Below are 19296 nucleotides of genomic sequence, written 5' to 3'. Positions count from 1 at the left end.
TACCTATTTGTCGTCCGGAAGTTTTCAGAGCTTTCTCCCATCTATTAGCTTCTTGGCCCCACCTGCTAGCATGAAAAAGTTGCATGGTGAAATCCTTTTGACAGCTGAGACCCAGAACCCGGGAGGAGGAAGCTGCAAACAACCCACTACGGAAAATCAGTCTGATAAAAGGCAGTCCTTCAAATGACTGATGGAGTTTCCGTACCTCCTTCCCCTCTCCCTCTTCCCAGCATTGGGAGAAAATATTTATGAGAAATTGTTTGATTTCGAAATAAGCAAGTGATGTTTTGGGAAGAGTCTGTCATTGGCTGGACTTCTGCTCTTCACACACTGCTGGAGTGTCCCGACCCTGGTCCCGTGGGAGACAGAGAAGTTCCTTCCTCTCTTGGTTTCCTTATTTTTAGTCGTTGAAACTTTCTCTATACATATGCATGCATGTAGTTTAATGACTGCATAAAAATAATCAAGAGACTGGACGCAGTGGCTCACATCTGTAATCCCAGCACTTTGGGAGTCCACAGTGGGCAGATCATGAGGTGAGGAGTTCGAGACCAGCCTGGCCAAGATGGTGAAACTCCATCTCGACTAAAAATACAAAAATTAGCCGGGTGTAGTAGCAGGTGCCTGTAATCCCAGCTACTCGGGAGGTTGAGGCAGGAGAATTGCTTGAACCCGGGAAGCGGAGGTTGCAGTGAGCTGAGTCACACCACTGCACTCCAGCCTGGGTGACAGAGCAAGACTTTGTCTCGGAAAAAAATAAATCATGAGGCTTTAAATATTTTTATTTTGCTTACTCCCTCCCCCCTCCCCCCATACACACACAAACAGTTCCTCCTCTGGCAATCCTATTGACACGAAGCATATGTCCCACAGTTTTCTATGCTCATGAAACCAGACACACCTACACATCTATAGGGTCTTGCCAATGCAGGTGACAATGTTTTTTGCATCTTAGCTTTTCAAAAATTTTTATTTTTAGAGACAGGGTCCCAATCTATAACTCAAGCTGGAGTGCAGTGGTACAAGCATAGCTCACTGCAGCCTTAAACTCCTGCCCTCAAGCAGTCCTCTCACCTGGGCCTACCAAAGTGCTGGGATCACGGGCATGAGTCACCATGCCTGGCTGCAACTTAACTTTCTTACTCAATGACAAGCTTATTATTTTCTAAGACATTTACTTAGCTCTTTTTTTTTTTAGATGGAGACAACACTTACTATTTTTTTTTTTTTTTAGATGGAGTCTTGCTCTGTCACCCAGGTTGGAGTGCAGTGGCGCCATCTTGGCTCACTGCAACCTCTGCCTCCCAGGTTCAAGCAATTCTCCTCCCTCAACCTCCCAAGTAGCTGGGACTACAGGTGCATGCCATCACACCCCACTAATTTTTGTATTTTTAGTAGAGATGGAATTTCGCCATGTTGGCCCAGCTGGTCTTGAACTCCTGACCTCAGGTGATCCACCTGCCTCGGCCTCCCAAAGTGCTGGGATTACAGGCTTGAGCCACCATACCCAGCCCTTCGCAAACACTTTTAGTACGTCTCTAGATTCAGACACTGCTGTAAACACTTCTGACACAGTTGCTCATTTAATCTTCATCACAAACCCATGAAATAGGTACTAATATTATCATATAGACCCAAAGGAGTAAAAGCATATGCTCAAGTCACAAAACCAAGATTTGACGTCTGGCCCCAGAGTCCTTATTCTTAGCCTCTGCACCTCCTTCCCTGTCTCCCCAGGGACACTGCTAATTCAGTGTCTTTAATGGCCGTGTGGCCTTCCCGGGAACATCCTGGATTCGCCTATGGAAAGGCATTCATTCTGCCTTCAGTGTTTTGCTGCTATGGATATGCGTTTACATCGAAGGGCTTAATTTCTGTGAGTTGGATTGCATGGAGGGGTCGGGTTGGCTCCAGGTATGTTTGCAATCCTTTTCCCCAATGCTGCTGTAGTCTTGGCATCCCAGCAGCTGTGTGTGAAGGAGGCACGCCTCTCCCAGGATGTCCCCAGACCACAGGGTGCAGAGAACCATCTCAGCGTTTCTCATTCCCCTGCTGCAGTGAACTCGAGCATCTTCCCCTGCATTTATTTCAGTGAACTGCCTAACCCATCCTTGGCCCATTTTTCTAATGTCTGATGAGCTTCTTCATGTCAGTTATAATAGCCTTTTGTGGGCTGGACGCAGTGGCTCCCACCTGTAATCCTAGCACTTTGGGAGACTGAGGCAGGAAGACTGCTTGAAGCCCAGAGTTCAAGACCAGCCTAGGCAACATGGTGAAACCCCCTTCTCTACAAAAAGCAAAAATTGCTGGGCATGCTGGTGCACATCTCTAGTCCCAGTTATTTGGAGGCTGAGGCAGGAGTTTTTTGTTTTTTTTGTTTTTTTTTTTTGAGACAGAGTCTCATTCTGTTGCCCAGGGTGGAGTGCAGTGGTGCAATCTCGGCTCACCACAACATCTGCCTCCTGGGTTCAAGCAATTCTCCTGCCTCAGCTTCCCGAGTAGCTGGGAATACAGGCGCCTGCCACCACCCCCAGCTAATTTTTGTATTTTTAGTAGAGATGGAATTTCGCCATGTTGGCCCAGCTGGTCTTGAACTCCTGACCTCAGGTGATCCACCTGCCTCGGCCTCCCAAAGTGCTGGGATTACAGGCTTGAGCCACCATACCCAGCCCTTCGCAAACACTTTTAGTACGTCTCTAGATTCAGACACTGCTGTAAACACTTCTGACACAGTTGCTCATTTAATCTTCATCACAAACCCATGAAATAGGTACTAATATTATCATATAGACCCAAAGGAGTAAAAGCATATGCTCAAGTCACAAAACCAAGATTTGACGTCTGGCCCCAGAGTCCTTATTCTTAGCCTCTGCACCTCCTTCCCTGTCTCCCCAGGGACACTGCTAATTCAGTGTCTTTAATGGCCGTGTGGCCTTCCCGGGAACATCCTGGATTCGCCTATGGAAAGGCATTCATTCTGCCTTCAGTGTTTTGCTGCTATGGATATGCGTTTACATCGAAGGGCTTAATTTCTGTGAGTTGGATTGCATGGAGGGGTCGGGTTGGCTCCAGGTATGTTTGCAATCCTTTTCCCCAATGCTGCTGTAGTCTTGGCATCCCAGCAGCTGTGTGTGAAGGAGGCACGCCTCTCCCAGGATGTCCCCAGACCACAGGGTGCAGAGAACCATCTCAGCGTTTCTCATTCCCCTGCTGCAGTGAACTCGAGCATCTTCCCCTGCATTTATTTCAGTGAACTGCCTAACCCATCCTTGGCCCATTTTTCTAATGTCTGATGAGCTTCTTCATGTCAGTTATAATAGCCTTTTGTGGGCTGGACGCAGTGGCTCCCACCTGTAATCCTAGCACTTTGGGAGACTGAGGCAGGAAGACTGCTTGAAGCCCAGAGTTCAAGACCAGCCTAGGCAACATGGTGAAACCCCCTTCTCTACAAAAAGCAAAAATTGCTGGGCATGCTGGTGCACATCTCTAGTCCCAGTTATTTGGAGGCTGAGGCAGGAGTTTTTTGTTTTTTTTGTTTTTTTTTTTTTGAGACAGAGTCTCATTCTGTTGCCCAGGGTGGAGTGCAGTGGTGCAATCTCGGCTCACCACAACATCTGCCTCCTGGGTTCAAGCAATTCTCCTGCCTCAGCTTCCCGAGTAGCTGGGAATACAGGCGCCTGCCACCACCCCCAGCTAATTTTTGTATTTTTTTTTTTTTTTTTTTTTTGAGACGGAGTCTGGCTCTGTCTCCCAGGCTGGAGTGCAGTGGCCGGATCTCAGCTCACTGCAAGCTCCGCCTCCCGGGTTTACGCCATTCTCCTGCCTCAGCCTCCGGAGTAGCTGGGACTACAGGCACCCGTCACCTCGCCCGGCTAGCTTTTTGTATTTTTAGTAGAGACGGGGTTTCACCGTGTTAGCCAGGATGGTCTCGATCTCCTGACCTCGTGATCCGCCCGCCTCGGCCTCCCAAAGTGCTGGGATTACAGGCTTGAGCCACCGCGCCCGGCCTAATTTTTGTATTTTTAGTAGAGATGGGGTTTCACCATGTTGGGCAGACTGGTCTGAAACTCCTGACCTCAGGTGATCCACCCATCTCGCCTTCCCTAAGTGCTGGGATTACAGGCGTGAGCTACCGCGCCCAGTCAAGATGGATAATTTGAGCCCAGGAGTTCGAGGCTGCAGTGAGCTATGATACCACCACTGTACTCCAGCCTGGGTGACATAGTGAGACCCCCATCTTTTTAAATAAATAAATCAAATGCTTAAAACGTTTTTTTAAAAAAAGGCACTTTGTGTAGAACTGATGTTATCCCTCAGTTTCTGTCCTCTGTAGGGCAAGTATTTTTTCCAGATCTACTATTGGTGGCCTCAGTGGACTCATCTGTAAGAGGTGGCATAGGTGCTCTAAGCCATTCCTCCAAGAATGAGATCCCAGAGCCGGACTCCCTCCTCCGGTGTAAAGTGGAAAGCTTGTCCACAATGCTGAAAAAAAAACACTTTTTCTTATGTTTTCTTTTTAAATTCTAATTATTTTTTGGATAATATATCATTCAAATAGTTCAAAGATTGGCTGGGCGCGGCCAATCCCGGCACTTCGGGAGGCCAAGGTGGGTGGATCACTTGAGGTCAGGAGTTCAAGATCAACCTGGGCAACATGACGAAACGCCGTCTTTACTAAAAATACACAAATTAGCCAAGCTTGGTGATGCACGCCTATAATCCCAGCTACTTGGGAGGCTGAGGCACAAAAATCACTTGAACCTGGGAGGCAGAGATTGCAGTGAGCCGAGACTGCACCACTGCACTCCAGCCTGGGTGAAAGAGCAAGACTCTGTCTCAAAACAAACAAAAAACAACAAACAGCTAAAGGGTCAAAACGGTGTACAGTAAAAAGCCTCCCTCTCTGGGAGCCCAGATTCCAGCACCCTAATCTTTCCTCCTCAAAGCAGTCAATGTTACCAGTTTCTTGTCACCTTTCCAGAGATAGGTATTTACTAGCAAATACATATATTGATTTCCCTTTTATACTCACAGATAGCAGCAGACTGCAAGGCAAGCCTGCCTTGTACTTTCGCCATGTCCTTTTTAAACCAGGGCCCTATTCTGGGCTGTGTCAGTACATAAGGGCCATTCCGTTGGCGAATTTGTTTTGAAGCTGTGTGTAGTACTCCATGGTGTGGAAGTACTACTGTGTACTCAGCCTGTTGCCTACTGATGGACATTTGGGTTGTTTCCAATATTGTGCTATCACAAGTAATAGATAACAGTTTACCCAAGCTACAGTGGGTAACATTTTACCTTCATCATTTCTTCCTTGTGTGGCATATCTCATGGAAACATTCCAAGAAGTGCAATTGCTGAGTCAAAGGTGACCTGCACTTGACTTTTTTTTTTTTTTTTTTTTTTGAGGCGGAGTCTTGCTCTGTCGCCCCGGCTGGAGTGCAGTGGCCGGATCTCAGCTCACTGCAAGCTCCGCCTCCCGGGTTTACGCCATTCTCCTGCCTCAGCCTCCCAAGTAGCTGGGACTACAAGCGCCCGCCACCTCGCCCGGCTAGTTTTTTGTATTTTTAGTAGAGACGGGGTTTCACGGTGTTAGCCAGGATGGTCTCGATCTCCTGACCTCGTGATCCGCCCGTCTCAGCCTCCCAAAGTGCTGGGATTACAGGCTTGAGCCACCGCGCCCGGCCATGACTTTTTTTTTTTTGTGAGATGGAGTCTCACTCTGTCGCCCAGGCCAAAGTGCAGTGGTACCATCTCGGCTCACTGCAACCTCTGCCTCCCAGGTTCAAGCAATTCTCCTGCCTCAGCCTCTCGAGTAGTTGGTATTACAGGTGTGCGTCAGCACGCCCGGCTAATTTTTGTATTTTTAGTAGAGACAGGGTTTCACCCTGTTGGGCAGGCTGATCTTGAACTCCTGACCTGGTGATTCACCCACCTTGGCCTCCCAAAGTGCTGGGATTACACGCATGAGCCACTGCGCCCAGCCGACATTTTTTTTTCCTTTTTTTTTTTTTTTTTGAGATGGAGTCTCACCCTGTCGCGCAGACTGGAGTGCAGTGGTGCGAACTCCACTCACTGCAAGCTCCGCCTCCCGGGTTCCCCATTCTCCTGCCTCAGCCTCCCGAGTAGCTGGGACTACAGGTGCCCGCCACCTCGCCCAGCTAGTTTTTGTATTTTTAGTAGAGACGGGGTTTCACCGTGTTAGCCCGGATGGTCTCGATTTCCTGACCTGGTGATCTGCCCGCCTCGGCCTCCCAAAGTGCTGGGATTACAGGCGTGAGCCACCGCGCCCGGCCCAGCCGACATTTTTATACACATGGCCACGCTGTCCCCCAGAGGGGTACAAGTTTTCCCCACTTCAGCAGTGCATGAGCCAGGATTTCCTCACATCTTCAGCAACGCAGCCAGCTTTGATCCTTGCCAGATGGAAGGTGGAAAAATGGATTCTCTGAGTAGTTATTATTTACCTTTATTTTATTGTGAAGGAGGCTGAGCACTTTTTTGTGTTTTAACAGCCGTCTGTGGCCGGGCATGGTGGCTCATGCCTGTAAGTAATCACAGCACTTTGGGAGGCTGAGGCGGTGGATCACCTCACGTTCAACATCAGTCAACATGGTGAAACCCTGTCTCTACTAAAAATACAATAGCTAGGTGTGGTAGCACCTACCTGCAATCCCAGTTACTTGGGAGGCTGAGGCAGAAGAATCGTTTGAACCTGGGAGGTGGAGGCTACAGTGAGCCAAGATCGCGCCACTGCACTCCAATGTGCGGGACAGCAAGACTCCATCTCAAAAAAAAAAAAAAAAAAAGCTGGCCCGGCGCGGTGACTCACACCTGCAATCCCAGCTCTTTGGGAAGCCGAAGCGGGTGGACCATGAGTTGAGGAGTTCAAGACCAGCCTGACCTACATGGTGAAACCCCATCTTTACTAAAAATACAAAAATTAATCAGGCGTGGTGGTGTGTGCCTGTAATCCTAGCTACTAGGGAGGCTGAGGCAGGAGAATCGCTTAAACCCAGGAGGCAGAGGTTGCAATGAGTCCAGATCACACCACTGTACTTCAGCCTAGGCAACAGAGTGAGACTCTGTCTCAGAAAAAAAAAAAAAAAAAGCTGTTTTGTTTCTTTTATACCCCACTCACCTCCTTTGTGGCTTTTTATTTGAAAAGCCACAGATATTTATAGAAGGAACTAGAAGAAAGTGTAAAGGGAAAAATCAAAGGGATCTTCATCATGCAGCTGGAGAGGGAACTGCCGTTGGTCTTTTGGTGCCCACGAAGGCACTGTGTTCCCTCTTTCCAGGAACAACAACAGAAACACAGCCATTGTTAGAGAGAAGAGAAAACAAAGCGGGCAGAGGAACCAGTAAGTGGGCTGGCGCACACTCATGTGGGCAGATCTGCAGGTGCGTGTGGAGGGAAGGAGGGGTCGGGGTAGGAGCAGACTGAGGAACTCTGCCTTAAGCCCCACCTTCCCACAGGGAAACGATGTCATTCATTCACTTATTCATTGGGAAGAAATTATCTCTGCCAGACCCTGGGCTAGATGCTGGGGTCACTGTGGAGAACAGAAGACAAGGTACTGTTCACAGAGCATCCAGACCCGGGGGTGAGAGGGCAGCAAAGAAATTCACAAAGGAATATACAGATTTACAAACCCCGACCAGGTCAGAGGGTAACCATTGCAGAGTGGCAGGCTGAGGCTGAGAGAGAGAGCTGGGGCCTCAGATCTGCCTGGGATACTACACTCTCTCCTGCCCCGTCACACACTCAGGATTAATAAAACCCACAAGTTCACTGTCTCCTGGTCCCTACCTGCCTCTGGACTCATCCCCCACTTAACAGGGCAGTGTCCCTGCCAGCTGGCAAGGACTTCAGCAATTGGCCTTGGCCTCTCCCACCTGCAAGCTTTTGCTTGCGATGTTTGCCTCTGCTGAAACACCCTTGCCTTGTTTTTGTCCTCTTTCCCTTTTTGGGGTGGGTTGTTTTTTGTTAACATTTATTAAGTAAGCACTAGGCTGGGAGCAGTGGCTCACGCCTATAATCCCAGCACTTTGGGAAGCCACGGTGGTTCAGTCGCTTGAGGTCAGGAGTTTCAGACCAGCCTGGCCACAACGCTGAAACCCCATCTCTACTAAAATTACAAAAATTAGCTGGGTGTGGTGACAGCTCCAGGAGCCCCACTACTTGGGAGGCTGAGGCAGGAGAATCCCTTGAAACAGGGAGGTGGAGGCTGCAGTGAGCCGAGATGGCGACACTGCACTACAGCCTGGGTGACAGAGAGACAGAGTAAGACACTGCCTCAAAACAAACATTTATTAAGCACTTATCCCTGTGTTTGGCACCTGAAATCTCATGAAAATTGTGTGAATTACAGATGATCCCTATTTTACAGGTGGAAAAATGAAAGCTCAGAGATGTTAATCAACTCACCTAGGGTGATACAGCAGGCACATGGACATGCCAGGGCCCACTCAAACCCAGATTACTGACCTTAATGTTGGTCCTTGCACCTCACCACCACCTGTCTGGTCACCCCGGCCCTCTCTGCTGTCCAACTGCTGTGTGACCATGGGCAAGACACTTCCCTCTCTGATCCTGTCTGACCCTCAGTCTCCTCTTTAGGACAGTGAGGATTTCTTTTTTTTTTTTTTGAGACAGTCTCACTCGGTTGCCCAGGCTGGAGTGCAGAGACCCGATCTCGGCTCACTGCAACCTCCACATCCCAGGTTCAAGAGATTCTCCTGCCTCAGCCTCCAGAGTAGTTGGGATTACAGACATGCGCCATCATGCCCGGCTTTTTTTTCAGAGACGGAGTCTTGCTCTGTCACCCAGGCTGGAGTGCAGTGGCGTGATCTCGGCTCACCGCAACCTCTGCCTCCCAGGTTCAAGTGATTCTCCTGCCTCAGCCTCCCAAGTAACTGGGACTACAGGTGCCCACCATTGCGCCTGGCTAATTTTTGTATTTTTAGTGGCGGCAGGGCTTCGTCATCTTAGCCAGGCTGGTCTCGAACTCCTGATTTCATGACCCACCCGCCTCGGCCTCCCCAAGTGCTGGGATTACAGGCATGAGCCACCGCCCCCGGCCGTCTTACCAATTTTCAGAGGGAAAAAATGTAGAATTTTTTTTCAATTTGTTCTCACTCTCTAAGCATGCTGAGTGCTAAGGTGAGCCCTGTGAGGGGCTGGCAGCATCACCCCCAAGAAACTGAGGCTTAGAGAAGAAAGACCACCTTCCTGGTCACCGGGTTCTCCTACCTGGAAGGAGGCAGTTTTAGCTGAGGAAGGTTGTCTGGATGGGCCCTCCATGGTTCCTTCCCACCAGAACTTGTCAGCCACTGGCAAGGAGGCAGCCAGGGACTTGGTACCTCTCATCCCTTGGTCTCCTGCTCCCCTTCTGGGTAGGGCACGAAGTGACACACACGTGTGGGCACCTCTGCCAAGCCACCTCTACCCAGGATTTAGCTGGAGTTGTGAGGCTCGTTGACCCAGAGAACGTGATTTGGGGAGATGCCAAGGCCTCCCCTCCCCTCCCCTGACGGGACTGGGGGCAGTTCTGGCCTCTCCAGTGTGCAGGGGAAAAGGTTTTACCTCATAGGTTCCTGCCCTCATCCTAGGATCAGCCCAGGGACTTAGCTTCCCTAGCGGGCTTCTGGAGTGGAGCATGGGACGGGTCAGAACCTCACCGCGAGTTAAATAACAACCGGGTAGAGGTTAAAGGTAAGCAGGCAGGCAGGCAGGCAGGCAGGCGGGTGGGAGGGGAGGGGAGGGGCTATGCTTGGGTGGGCTTCCAGACTTTGGGGCTGGCTTTAGCTGGCCTCTTCCAGGCCACCTTATCCCAGCCCACCCACCTTACACTTAGGGCCCGTTTTGCCCTTGCCCTGCCAGGGTGAGATCCTGGCCAGGGAGAGGAGTACACAAAGGACAGGGTGGACACGGGACACCCTTAAGAGTCCAAGTCTGCTGGAGTAAGAGGCTCTGTTTCACCAAATCACTTGGGCAAAAAGAAGCCAGGTAGCCGGCAGTGGTGGCAGGCATCCTTAATCCCAGCTATTCGGGAGGCTGAGGCAGGAAAATCGCTTGACCCTAGGAGGAGGAGGTTGTAGTGAGCTGAGATCGAGCCACTGTGATCCAGCCTGGGCAACAGAGCCAAAGTCTGTCTGAAAAAAATAAGCCAAACGCGGTAGCTCACGCCTATAATCCCAGCACTTCGGGAGGCTGAGGTGGGCAGATCACGAGGTCAGGAAATCGAGACCATCCTGGCTAACATGGTGAAACCCTGTCTCCATTAAAAATACAAAATAGGCCGGGTGCGGTGGCTCAAGCCTGTAATCCCAGCACTTTCGGAGGCCGAGATGGGCGGATCATGAGGTCAGGAGATCGAGACCATCCTGGCTAATACGGTGAAACCCCGTCTCTACTAAAAAAATACAAAAAACTAGCCGGGCGAGGTGGCGGGTGCCTGTAGTCCCAGCTACTCAGGAGGCTGAGGCAGGAGAATGGCGTGAACCCGGGAGGCGGAGCTTGCAGTGAACTGAGATGGCGCCACTGCACTCCAGCCTGGGTGACACAGCGAGACTCCGTCTCAAAAAAAAAAAAAAAAAAAAAAAAAGCCTGGCATGGTGGCAGGCGCCTGTAGTCCCAGCTACTTGGGAGGCTGAGGCAGAATGGTGTGAACCCGGGAGGCAGAGCTTACAGAGTTAAGATTGCCTCACTGCACTCCAGTCTGGGAGACAGAGTGAGACTCCATCTCAAAAATAATAGGCCGGGCGCGGTGGCTCACGCCTGTAATCCCAACACTTTGGGAGGCCGAGGCGGGTAGATGATCTGAGGTCCAAAGTTCGAGACCAGACTGACCAACATGGAGAAACCCCGTCTCTACTAAAAATACAAAATTAGCCAGGCATGGTGTACACCTGTAATCCCAGCTACTCAGGAAGGCTGAGGCAGAATAGCCTGAATTCCGGGAGGCGGAGGTTGCAGTGAGCTGAGATGGCTCCATTGCACTCCAGCCTGGGCGACAAAAGTGAAACTCCATCTCAAAATAACAATAATAATAATAAAATAAAAATTCTATTGAGGTGAAGGATTAAGTTGTAACATACTTGATTCCCTCAGCCCTTTTTGGCTGTTTTCCTATAGTCCCTATTTTGATGGTTATGCTAATATTTGTGGAGAGAGGTCTTGTATTTGCTGCATTATAATGACATCAGTACTTCTTTAGCTGGTTTAAGTACAAATGAATACAACCATTTTTCCTTTAAAAAAAAAAAAAAACCCAGGACATGACTCCAGGCTCTTAAACAAAAGGCCAGGACACAGAATTCAGTTCCCCTGCAGGGTGACATCCTGAGTTCATCCCCATGAGCTGGTGAAGGCCTTTCCCATCTGCACAGCCTCCTTGGCCATGTGTTCACTGCACTCACTCCACTGTATCCCAGAGACTCACACGTGCCAGGTGCTATCTAGGTGCCAGAAACATGGTAAAAGCCCCACAAGGCCCTGCCCTCTGGGAGCCTTTATTCCAGTCCACATACTTCCCTCCACAGGTGGAAACAGCACCCATGTCACATCAGAGCTTGAGGCCAAAGCTAGAGAAGCCTCACCTGACTGGCCAGTCCCTGTTCCTCCCTGGGGTAGACTGGGGAAGAGGGGTGAGGATGAGCTTGGGTCAGCAGCTCCAGGGTTTAGCGCCTGTCTTGTTTGTTTTAAAATGTAGCTTAATTGGCTGGGCATGGTGGCTCACACCAGTAATCGCAGCACTTTGGGAGGCCAAGGTGGGAGGATCCCTTGAGCTGAGGACCTGGAGACCAGCCTAAGCAACAAATCAAGACCCCATCTCTAAAAATATGTTTTTCAAAATGTTTAAAAATGAAAAGATGGCTTAATTGCAAAACAAATATATTAGTTAACCAACTATGAGGAAACACTGAAACATAAAGAACCACACACTCTGTACAAAGCTCCCCAAAGGCTTCCCAGCCCTTGGCACTTGTACCCACACCCCCTCCCCAAAAAGCCTTGATTTCTGCTTCCATGTCACGCTGACCCTCAGCTCCCCCCGACTTTTCCCCTTACCCCACTTTGTTTTCCACGGAACTCAATCAAACCAGTCTAGACCTACTGGAAGGTGAGCTCCACTGGGGTGGGGGTGGGCCACCAGTTTCCAGCTGTATTAAGTCCCGAACAGGACGGCCCTTGGAAGACGCACCTAATAAGTATGCTCAATGAATGAATGAGACCATCAAAATTGCAGTGAGGGTTCAATGACATAAAGACTATCGTTGTGTAATTGCTCTTAAAAAATTCCTGTCAGTGGAATTGCTGAGTCAAAGAATATGAACCTTTTAGAGAAGCTTCTTATCCTTCAAAGAAAATACAATTAGGCCAGCCCTGTGAGTTTTCCCACTCAATTCCTACTGACTGCTGTCAGGACACCTCACAATAGCTTTAATTTGGATTTTTCTTTTTTTTGATAAGTCTCGCTCTGTCACCCAGGCTGTCAAGCAGTGGTGCCATCTCAGCTCACTGCAACCTGTCTCCTGGGTTCAAGGGATTCTCCCACCTCTGCCTCCCAAGTAGCTGGGATTACAGGCATGCGCCACCAGACCTGGCTCATTTTTTAATTTTTAGTAGAGATGAGGTTTTGCCATATTGGCCAGGCTGGTCTCAAACTCCTGTCCTCAGGTATCCACCTCAGCCTCCCAATGTTGGGGTTTACAGGCCTGAGTCACTGCACCCAGCCCTGATTTGGATTTTTTTTTTTTTTTTGAGATGGAATCTCGCTCTGTCACCAGGCTGGAGTGCAGTGGCACAATCGCAGCTCACTGTAACCTCCGCCTCCCTAGTTCAAGTGATTCTCCTGCCTCAGCCTCCCAAGTAGCTGGGATTACAGGGATGCACCATCATGCCCAGCTAATTTTTTTTTTTTTTGGAGACAGAGTCTCGCTGTTACCCAGGCTGGAGTACAGTGGTTCGATCTTGGCTCACTGCAACCTGTGCCTCCCGGCCTGGGTTCCAGCAATTCTCCTGCCTCAGCCTCCCACATAGCTGGGACTATAGGCGCCCGCCACCACGCCCAGCTAATGTTTGTATTTTTAGTAGAGATGGGGTTTCACAATTTTGGTCAGGCTGGTCTTGAACTCATGACCTCGTGACCCGCCCGCTTCGGCCTCCCAAAGTGCTGGGATTATAGGCGTGAGCCACTGCGCCCGGCCGATTTGGATTTGACTACTAGTTATACTGGGCTGAAGTGTGCCCCTGAATTCATGTCCTCTCCAAACCTCAGAATATGACCTTATTTGGAAAGAGGGTCTTTGCAGATGTAATCGGTTAAGATGAGGTCACACTGGGTCAAGGTGGCCCCTAAATCCAGACTGGTGTCCACATATGACAGACACATAGTCCGGGCGTGGTGGCTCATGCCTGTAATCCCAGCACTTGGGGAGGCTGAGGCGGGTGGATCACCTGAGGTCAGGAGTTCGAGACCAGCCTGGCCAACATGGTGAAAGCCTGTCTCTACTAAAAATACAAAAATTAGCTAGGAGTGGTGGCAGGCGCCTGTAATCTCACCTACTAGGGAGACTGAGGCAGGTGAATCGCTTGAACCTAGGAGGCGGAGGTTGCAGTGAGCCAAGATCATGCCATTGCACTCCAGCCTGGGCAACAAGACGGAAATTCCACCTCAAAAAAAAAAAGACACAGAGGGAAGAATGCCATGTGAACACAGGCAGAGACCAGAGTGACACATCTACAAGCCTAAGGGATGCAAGGACTGCCAGCAGTCACCAGGAGTCTCAGGAAGGATTCTCTCTCCCTCAGATCCTCCAGAAGGAGCCGACCCTGCTACCAGTAACTTTGGAACAGAATAAATGTGTTACTTTAAGCTAGCATGCTTGTAGCAATTAGTTATAGCAGTCTCAGGAAAACAAATACACCAATCATGAATTTTTTCCTTGGCTGGATGTGGTGACTCACACCTGTAATCCCAGCACTTTGGGAGGCTGAGGTGGGCGGATCACTTGAGGTCAGGAGTTCAAGACCAGCCTGCCCAAGATGGGAAAACCCCATCTCTACTAAAAATACAAAAATTAACTGGGCGTGGTGGTGGGCGCCTGTAGTCCCAGCTACTCAGGAGGCTGAGGCAGGAGAATCGCTTGAACCCGGGAGGCAGAAGTTGCAGTGAGCCGAGATCACGCCACTGCACTTCAGCCTGGGCAACTGAATGAGACCCTGTCTCAAAAAAAAAAAAAAAAAATTTTTTTTTCTTTCACTGGACTTTTGTGTTGTGGTCTGGGTCAATTTCTGTAAATGGACAGTTCTGGTCAAAGGTTTTGCCAACCTTCCTTCCCGGCCCCACTTCAAGGTCTCTGCCCGTAAGAGGATGTAGGAAATTGACCTCCAGAATCTCTTCCCAGCCTCAGGCTCACACAAAAGTGCCCGCCAGAATGTTCCGCTCCTCAAAGGGTCCCAGGTATTCTACCTTCAGCCTGTATTTTTCTCCCACACACTCCCCACCCTGTTCAAACTATTGCCACCTTCCAAGACCCCTGGGATCCCTTCACCCTCTGTACACTTTCTCTCTCCGGCCTGCCCCAGGCCCTCTACCCAGCAGCCTGAGGGATCATCCTTCTCAGATGACAAGTCAAATTGTCACTCCAGTGATTTGCCCAGCTGGGTCACCACTGCAGCCACAGCAGCTCGCAGCAGGTCCTCGCCAATTCCCTCACCAGGGACATGAGATGCGTTCTGGAAGGCACCCAAGAGGAAAAACAGACAAAAGTCCTTTACAATTATGGGAGAGAACAGGAACTGAGATAAAAGAGTCAAGACCTCCAGTGACTTCACAATCAAGTCCCAGTGGTCAGGCCCAACCTGCTGACTGTAGGGGAAGAGTTGGTGGCATGTGCGCAGAACAAAACACACATCAACTCCTGGAGGGAAAAAAAAAAAAAAAGAAAAAAAAAAACTTTTAATTCTAACGGATCAAACTGTGCCCAGGAATGTCTCCAAACAATGGAACCAAAAGAAACACGATAATTCTCCTGTTGAAGAAACCAAGAGTTTGTGCCAGCCCCAGTGCTTCTGAGGGTTAGGCCAAAAACAACCCATTCCTGAGGCCAGACCTGTCCCCACGCAGGGTTCTCAGCCTGAGAATAGGATTGTGGGTGGGTGAGGGACCTGTCCCCTCTTCCACCATGCTGGGAGCTCTTAGAAAAAGTCACTGGTGGCAGATCCCCTCCTCCTACCCCATGGAAACCCTCTGGGCACCATCCAGAAAGCCAGCGAGAACAGGACAGCCCCGATACCCTCCTGGCCTCTCAGCAAATGCTCCACTCCAGTCCACTCCGTGGGCTGCTCCCAGAGCCCAGGGTGGGGATTAAATAAAATATGCATGAGAGATATAAACTCAAATGCCCCACCGTGTCCACGATGCAAGTCACATAGCAGAAGAAAAAAAATATAACAGCCCTAGTGGCAAGCGCCGGCCCTCAGAAGACACGCTCAAACTCCGTCTGGTTGGTGGTGGCCGGATTGCGACTCTGGTTGGTGGACTGCTGGGTGATCTGGCTGCCCTTCCGGCGCGGTGGTGCCAGGTACTCGAACATGGACGTCAGGTGGGTGGAGAGCATGCCCTTGAGGTCAGAGGGCATGGGGTCGGACCAGAAGAAGTCATGGTTGAGGGCGTCATCACTGTCGATGCGCTGGGCAGGGTCCAGCACCAGCAGCTTGTCGATGAGGTCCAGTGCGTATGGGTCACGCACATAGGCCTTCAGCCTGTCCTTCACCTTCCGCTTCTGGCCCTTGACCAGCTCCAGCTTTTCATACAGCTCATAGTTGTCCACATTTGGCCACACCTGGGAGGGAGGGGGCGTTGAGAGAGGATGAAGTCTGGCCAGGAGGTACGTGGCTTATCCCTTTGTCAAGGCCTTAAAGGACTAAAATATCTGCTCCACTTCGAGGCTCCCAGACTACTACTGGAGAGAGAACTCGACCCCTCCCAAGAGAAGCAGTGCCCGCCACAAATTGGCACATACCACGTGCCAGGCCCTTCTACCCACATCACCTGGAATATAGGCTCCAACCCTGATATACGTCACATTTCTGCTTCACAGAAGAGAACCCCAGTGCTGACTCAGTTGTTCTGCCCAAGGCCACAGAATGACTGATGGAACTGAGACTGGCGCATAGCCTGTGTGGCTCCTGGGCAGGCCCTGTCACCAAACTAGCCTCCCTTCCAGAGAGGAGCACTCCTTCCATTCCACTCCCCACTCCTCTGCCGGGGGACCGGGACCCCGTACCTCAGGGGTGATGGAGCCACAGAGCTGACTGATGAGGGCGAGTTGGTGCTGCTCCGTGTTGCCCTGCATGATGGGGCTGCGGGTCCACATCTCTGCCATGATGCACCCAGCACCCCACAGGTCAATGGGGGGGCCGTAGTCCCGCTCCCCTGGGAAGAAGAGCGCACCAGGAGGGCCCCTTGAGCCCGAAGGCCTCCTGAGACTCAATGCCCCAGGGCCGGCAGCTCAAGAAGCCCTGGCAGTGGGGGGGCAGGGGCCAGGTAGATGCCTGGCCCTCACCCCCCTCGGCCCGCTCGGGAGTCCTCACCGAGCAACAGCTCCGGGGGCCGGTACCAGAGTGTCACCACACGGTTGGTGTAGCGGTTGGGCTGGCTGTTCTTAGCCAGGCTGAAGGCCCGGGCCAGCCCAAAGTCTGCCAGCTTCAGGACCCCATCACGAGTGATAAGCACGTTAGCAGCCTTCATGTCCCTATGCAGGATCTGCAAGAAGGGCAAGAGTGGCTCCTTCAGTGATATCCACCTGGGAGTGGGAGCCAAGGCCAGCCCAAGCCTGAGTCCTTCTCCCAGCTCTTGCCCCCACCTTGTTCCTGTGGATGTAGTAGAGGCCGTTAAGCAGCATCTGCATCACCCTCTTGATCTCAGACAGCGTGAACTTTACCAAAACATTGCTCAACAGCCCAGCAAGGTCATGCTCGCAGAAGTCGAACACCAGGTATATACTGCCCTTGCAGCGGTTATAGGGTGAAGCTGAGGCAGGAATACAAGGAAGAAAAAGTCAAGAAAACCACACCCAACACACTTTCCCACAACCAGTTTCTTTCTTCCTGCTCCAACCCATGGGCACCCATGCCCTCCAGAGCATCTGTCTGTTCCTTCCTTCACTGGTCAAATATTTTCTGAGTGCCTCTTCTGGGCCAGGGCAGGCCCCGAGGAAGCACCAGCTACGATGAAAGAGGACCAGAGAAAGCAGTCACCATGGGTCCATCTGAGTTAAGAGGAGGCAGTTTTAGGCTACAAGTGTCATCTTCTCGTAAGATCCAAATAACTTACCTTTGGTTCGACAAATCTCAATCAAGTTGACCACATTCTCATGTTTTAGAAGTTGAAGGATCTTGATCTCCCGCAAGGCGGTAATGGGGAACTGGGTGGGAGAGAGGAGAAAGTGGTCAAGAGTGAGCGTAGTACAGAGCCCAGCCCTGGGGTCTATATTGAGAGGCAAGTTGGGAGACAGAGCAAGATCATGGGCTCTGAAACCAGCTGTCTCAGAAGCTTTGCCTGTAAAATGGATATAGTAGGAGCGTGCACACTTCAAGGAGATGATTTGAGACAACAAACTGAAACAGCAATACTTTGCTATTAGCCACTAAACGCTCAGCGGTTTCAGCCTTCAAACTTCAGCTCTATGGCTGTTTCGTTGGCAACAAACATGATCATGATTTAAAAATGTCCTCGCTAAAGCGCATTAGGAAAAGGAAGGTTTATGGGAAGTTGTACTAGAGCTAAGATGGGGTGGAGGTACTGCTCCTTTTAAATACATTAAATAACTGACTATTAGTCACTTTTCAAAAATTTGCATGCATATGTATCTTTCTTTAACATTAAGCAAAATTTAACACTAAAAAAAGGTGTTTAAAAGCTTCCTAACTTCGTGAACTAAAGTACACACGATGCATGCATCAACTCCCCCTCCTGGGCTCACCCATAACTGCCTAAGAATGAAGCATTTAGTTTTAGGGTGGAGACCAAATTCCCTGGAAATTTCTGAACTACTACCAAAAAAATGAAATCTCAACCTGAGACTCCTACAACCAGCAGGGTGGAAAACCGACCCGGGGTCCTGGGTAGTTCGACGGCTGGCCCGCACGCCCGATCCGTACTCACCCCCTCCTTCTCGTTTTCCATCAACACCTTCTTCAGAGCCACCTTCTGGCCGGTCTTGCGGTGCCTGGCCTTAAACACCTCCCTGCAGGCGGAAAGGGAGACCAGAGAGCTCATCAGGCGATTTCCGCAGGGCCCGCCCCTCCCCCACTACAGGAGGAGGGGCAGCAGCAAAAAGATTCCCGGGCGGGGCTGGGGTAAGTACCCAGGGCACGCGGCTACCCCACCACCCGGCACCCGGTCTCGTTCGGAGCCTCTGCTTCCTTCCCTCAGTCCCTTCTCCTCACTTGGGTGTCTCTTGGAGAGATCCCGCTCCCTTCACGGGCGCCTCTCTGCAGCCCCTCCCCGCCCCCACCACGGGCCTCAGGCTCCTCCCCACCAGCCGGCTCCTTCAGGCCGGGGCGGGGTGCGGCGCGGCCTAAAGACCAGTGGGCAAGCCCGGGGACAGACGCTTTCTCTACCAACTGGGGCAGGGCCCGGGGCATCCCGACGTCGGCCCTAGGGGTGCAGGCCCAGGGCTCCCGGCCCCGAGGGGCCCAGCCTTACCCGAAGGTGCCTTGGCCGATCTTGGCGAGCTTCTCGTATTTGGAAACTTCATCACAAAAGGGGCACTCCACCGAGTCGTACTGCTTTGCCATGGCCGCCTCCAACGCGCCGCCGCCGCCCCCAGCCGCTGCTGCTGCCGCTCCCGCTCCGGGTCCCGCCGCCGCCGCGCTCCAGGCCCCTCCGCGGCCGCGCCACTTCCGCCTCCACGGCCACTTCCGTCCTCGCGGCGCCGACCCCGCCTCTTCCGCCCGCCGCCCGCCGCCAGGCCCCCTGGGACTTGTAGTTCCCGAGAGGCCAGGGGGAGCCGGAGCTGCAGAGGCGCCTCCGCCGCCGCCGCCGCTGCCCCCGCCTCCGCCGCCGCCACTACTGGCGGCGGCCCCGATCGGGGGCGCGGGGAGCCGGGGCGCCGGAGCTGGGGCTCGGGGTGGCGCGTCCCGCTGCATGGGCCCGGGCCGCCGCTGCTGCCGAAGCTGCTGCCGCTCTGGCGCCCGATCCGGGGCCAGCCGCAGTGCCCTGCTCCTCCTCCTCCGACGGCGCCGCCTCCGCCGGGCTGCGCGGGGTGGCGGGCGGGGGG

General features: G+C 51.7%; 2 protein-coding genes and 1 long non-coding RNA gene across 3 annotated transcripts in view; 1 reads left to right on the top strand and 2 right to left on the bottom strand.

The window, feature by feature from the left end:
* FPGS (folylpolyglutamate synthase) overlaps positions 1-130 on the bottom strand; it is a 13278-nt gene extending 13148 nt beyond the window's left edge. Inside the window, exon 1 of the mRNA XM_033191735.1 lies at positions 4-130. The gene's annotated coding sequence lies outside the window, so the exon portion shown is untranslated. The remainder of the gene's footprint in view (positions 1-3) is intronic.
* LOC117072019 overlaps positions 1-15025 on the top strand; it is a 15409-nt gene extending 384 nt beyond the window's left edge. Inside the window, exons 2-3 of the long non-coding RNA XR_004432684.1 lie at positions 7302-7404; positions 13611-15025. This is a non-coding gene — a long non-coding RNA (uncharacterized LOC117072019). The remainder of the gene's footprint in view (positions 1-7301; positions 7405-13610) is intronic.
* Positions 14930-19296, bottom strand: CDK9 (cyclin dependent kinase 9). Its single transcript, XM_033191739.1, has 7 exons — positions 18723-19296; positions 18180-18261; positions 17349-17439; positions 16879-17045; positions 16607-16778; positions 16300-16448; positions 14930-15855 (listed from the first exon to the last, which is right to left on the bottom strand). Exons 1-7 carry the CDS (start codon positions 19163-19165, stop codon positions 15490-15492), a joined length of 1470 nt encoding a protein of 489 aa, XP_033047630.1. The 5' UTR covers positions 19166-19296; the 3' UTR covers positions 14930-15489.

The sequence above is a fragment of the Trachypithecus francoisi genome, unplaced genomic scaffold (assembly GCF_009764315.1).
Source record: "Trachypithecus francoisi isolate TF-2019V2 unplaced genomic scaffold, Tfra_2.0 Contig01585, whole genome shotgun sequence".
Taxonomy (NCBI): domain Eukaryota; kingdom Metazoa; phylum Chordata; class Mammalia; order Primates; family Cercopithecidae; genus Trachypithecus; species Trachypithecus francoisi.
This window is presented reverse-complemented; position numbering and strand designations above follow the sequence as displayed.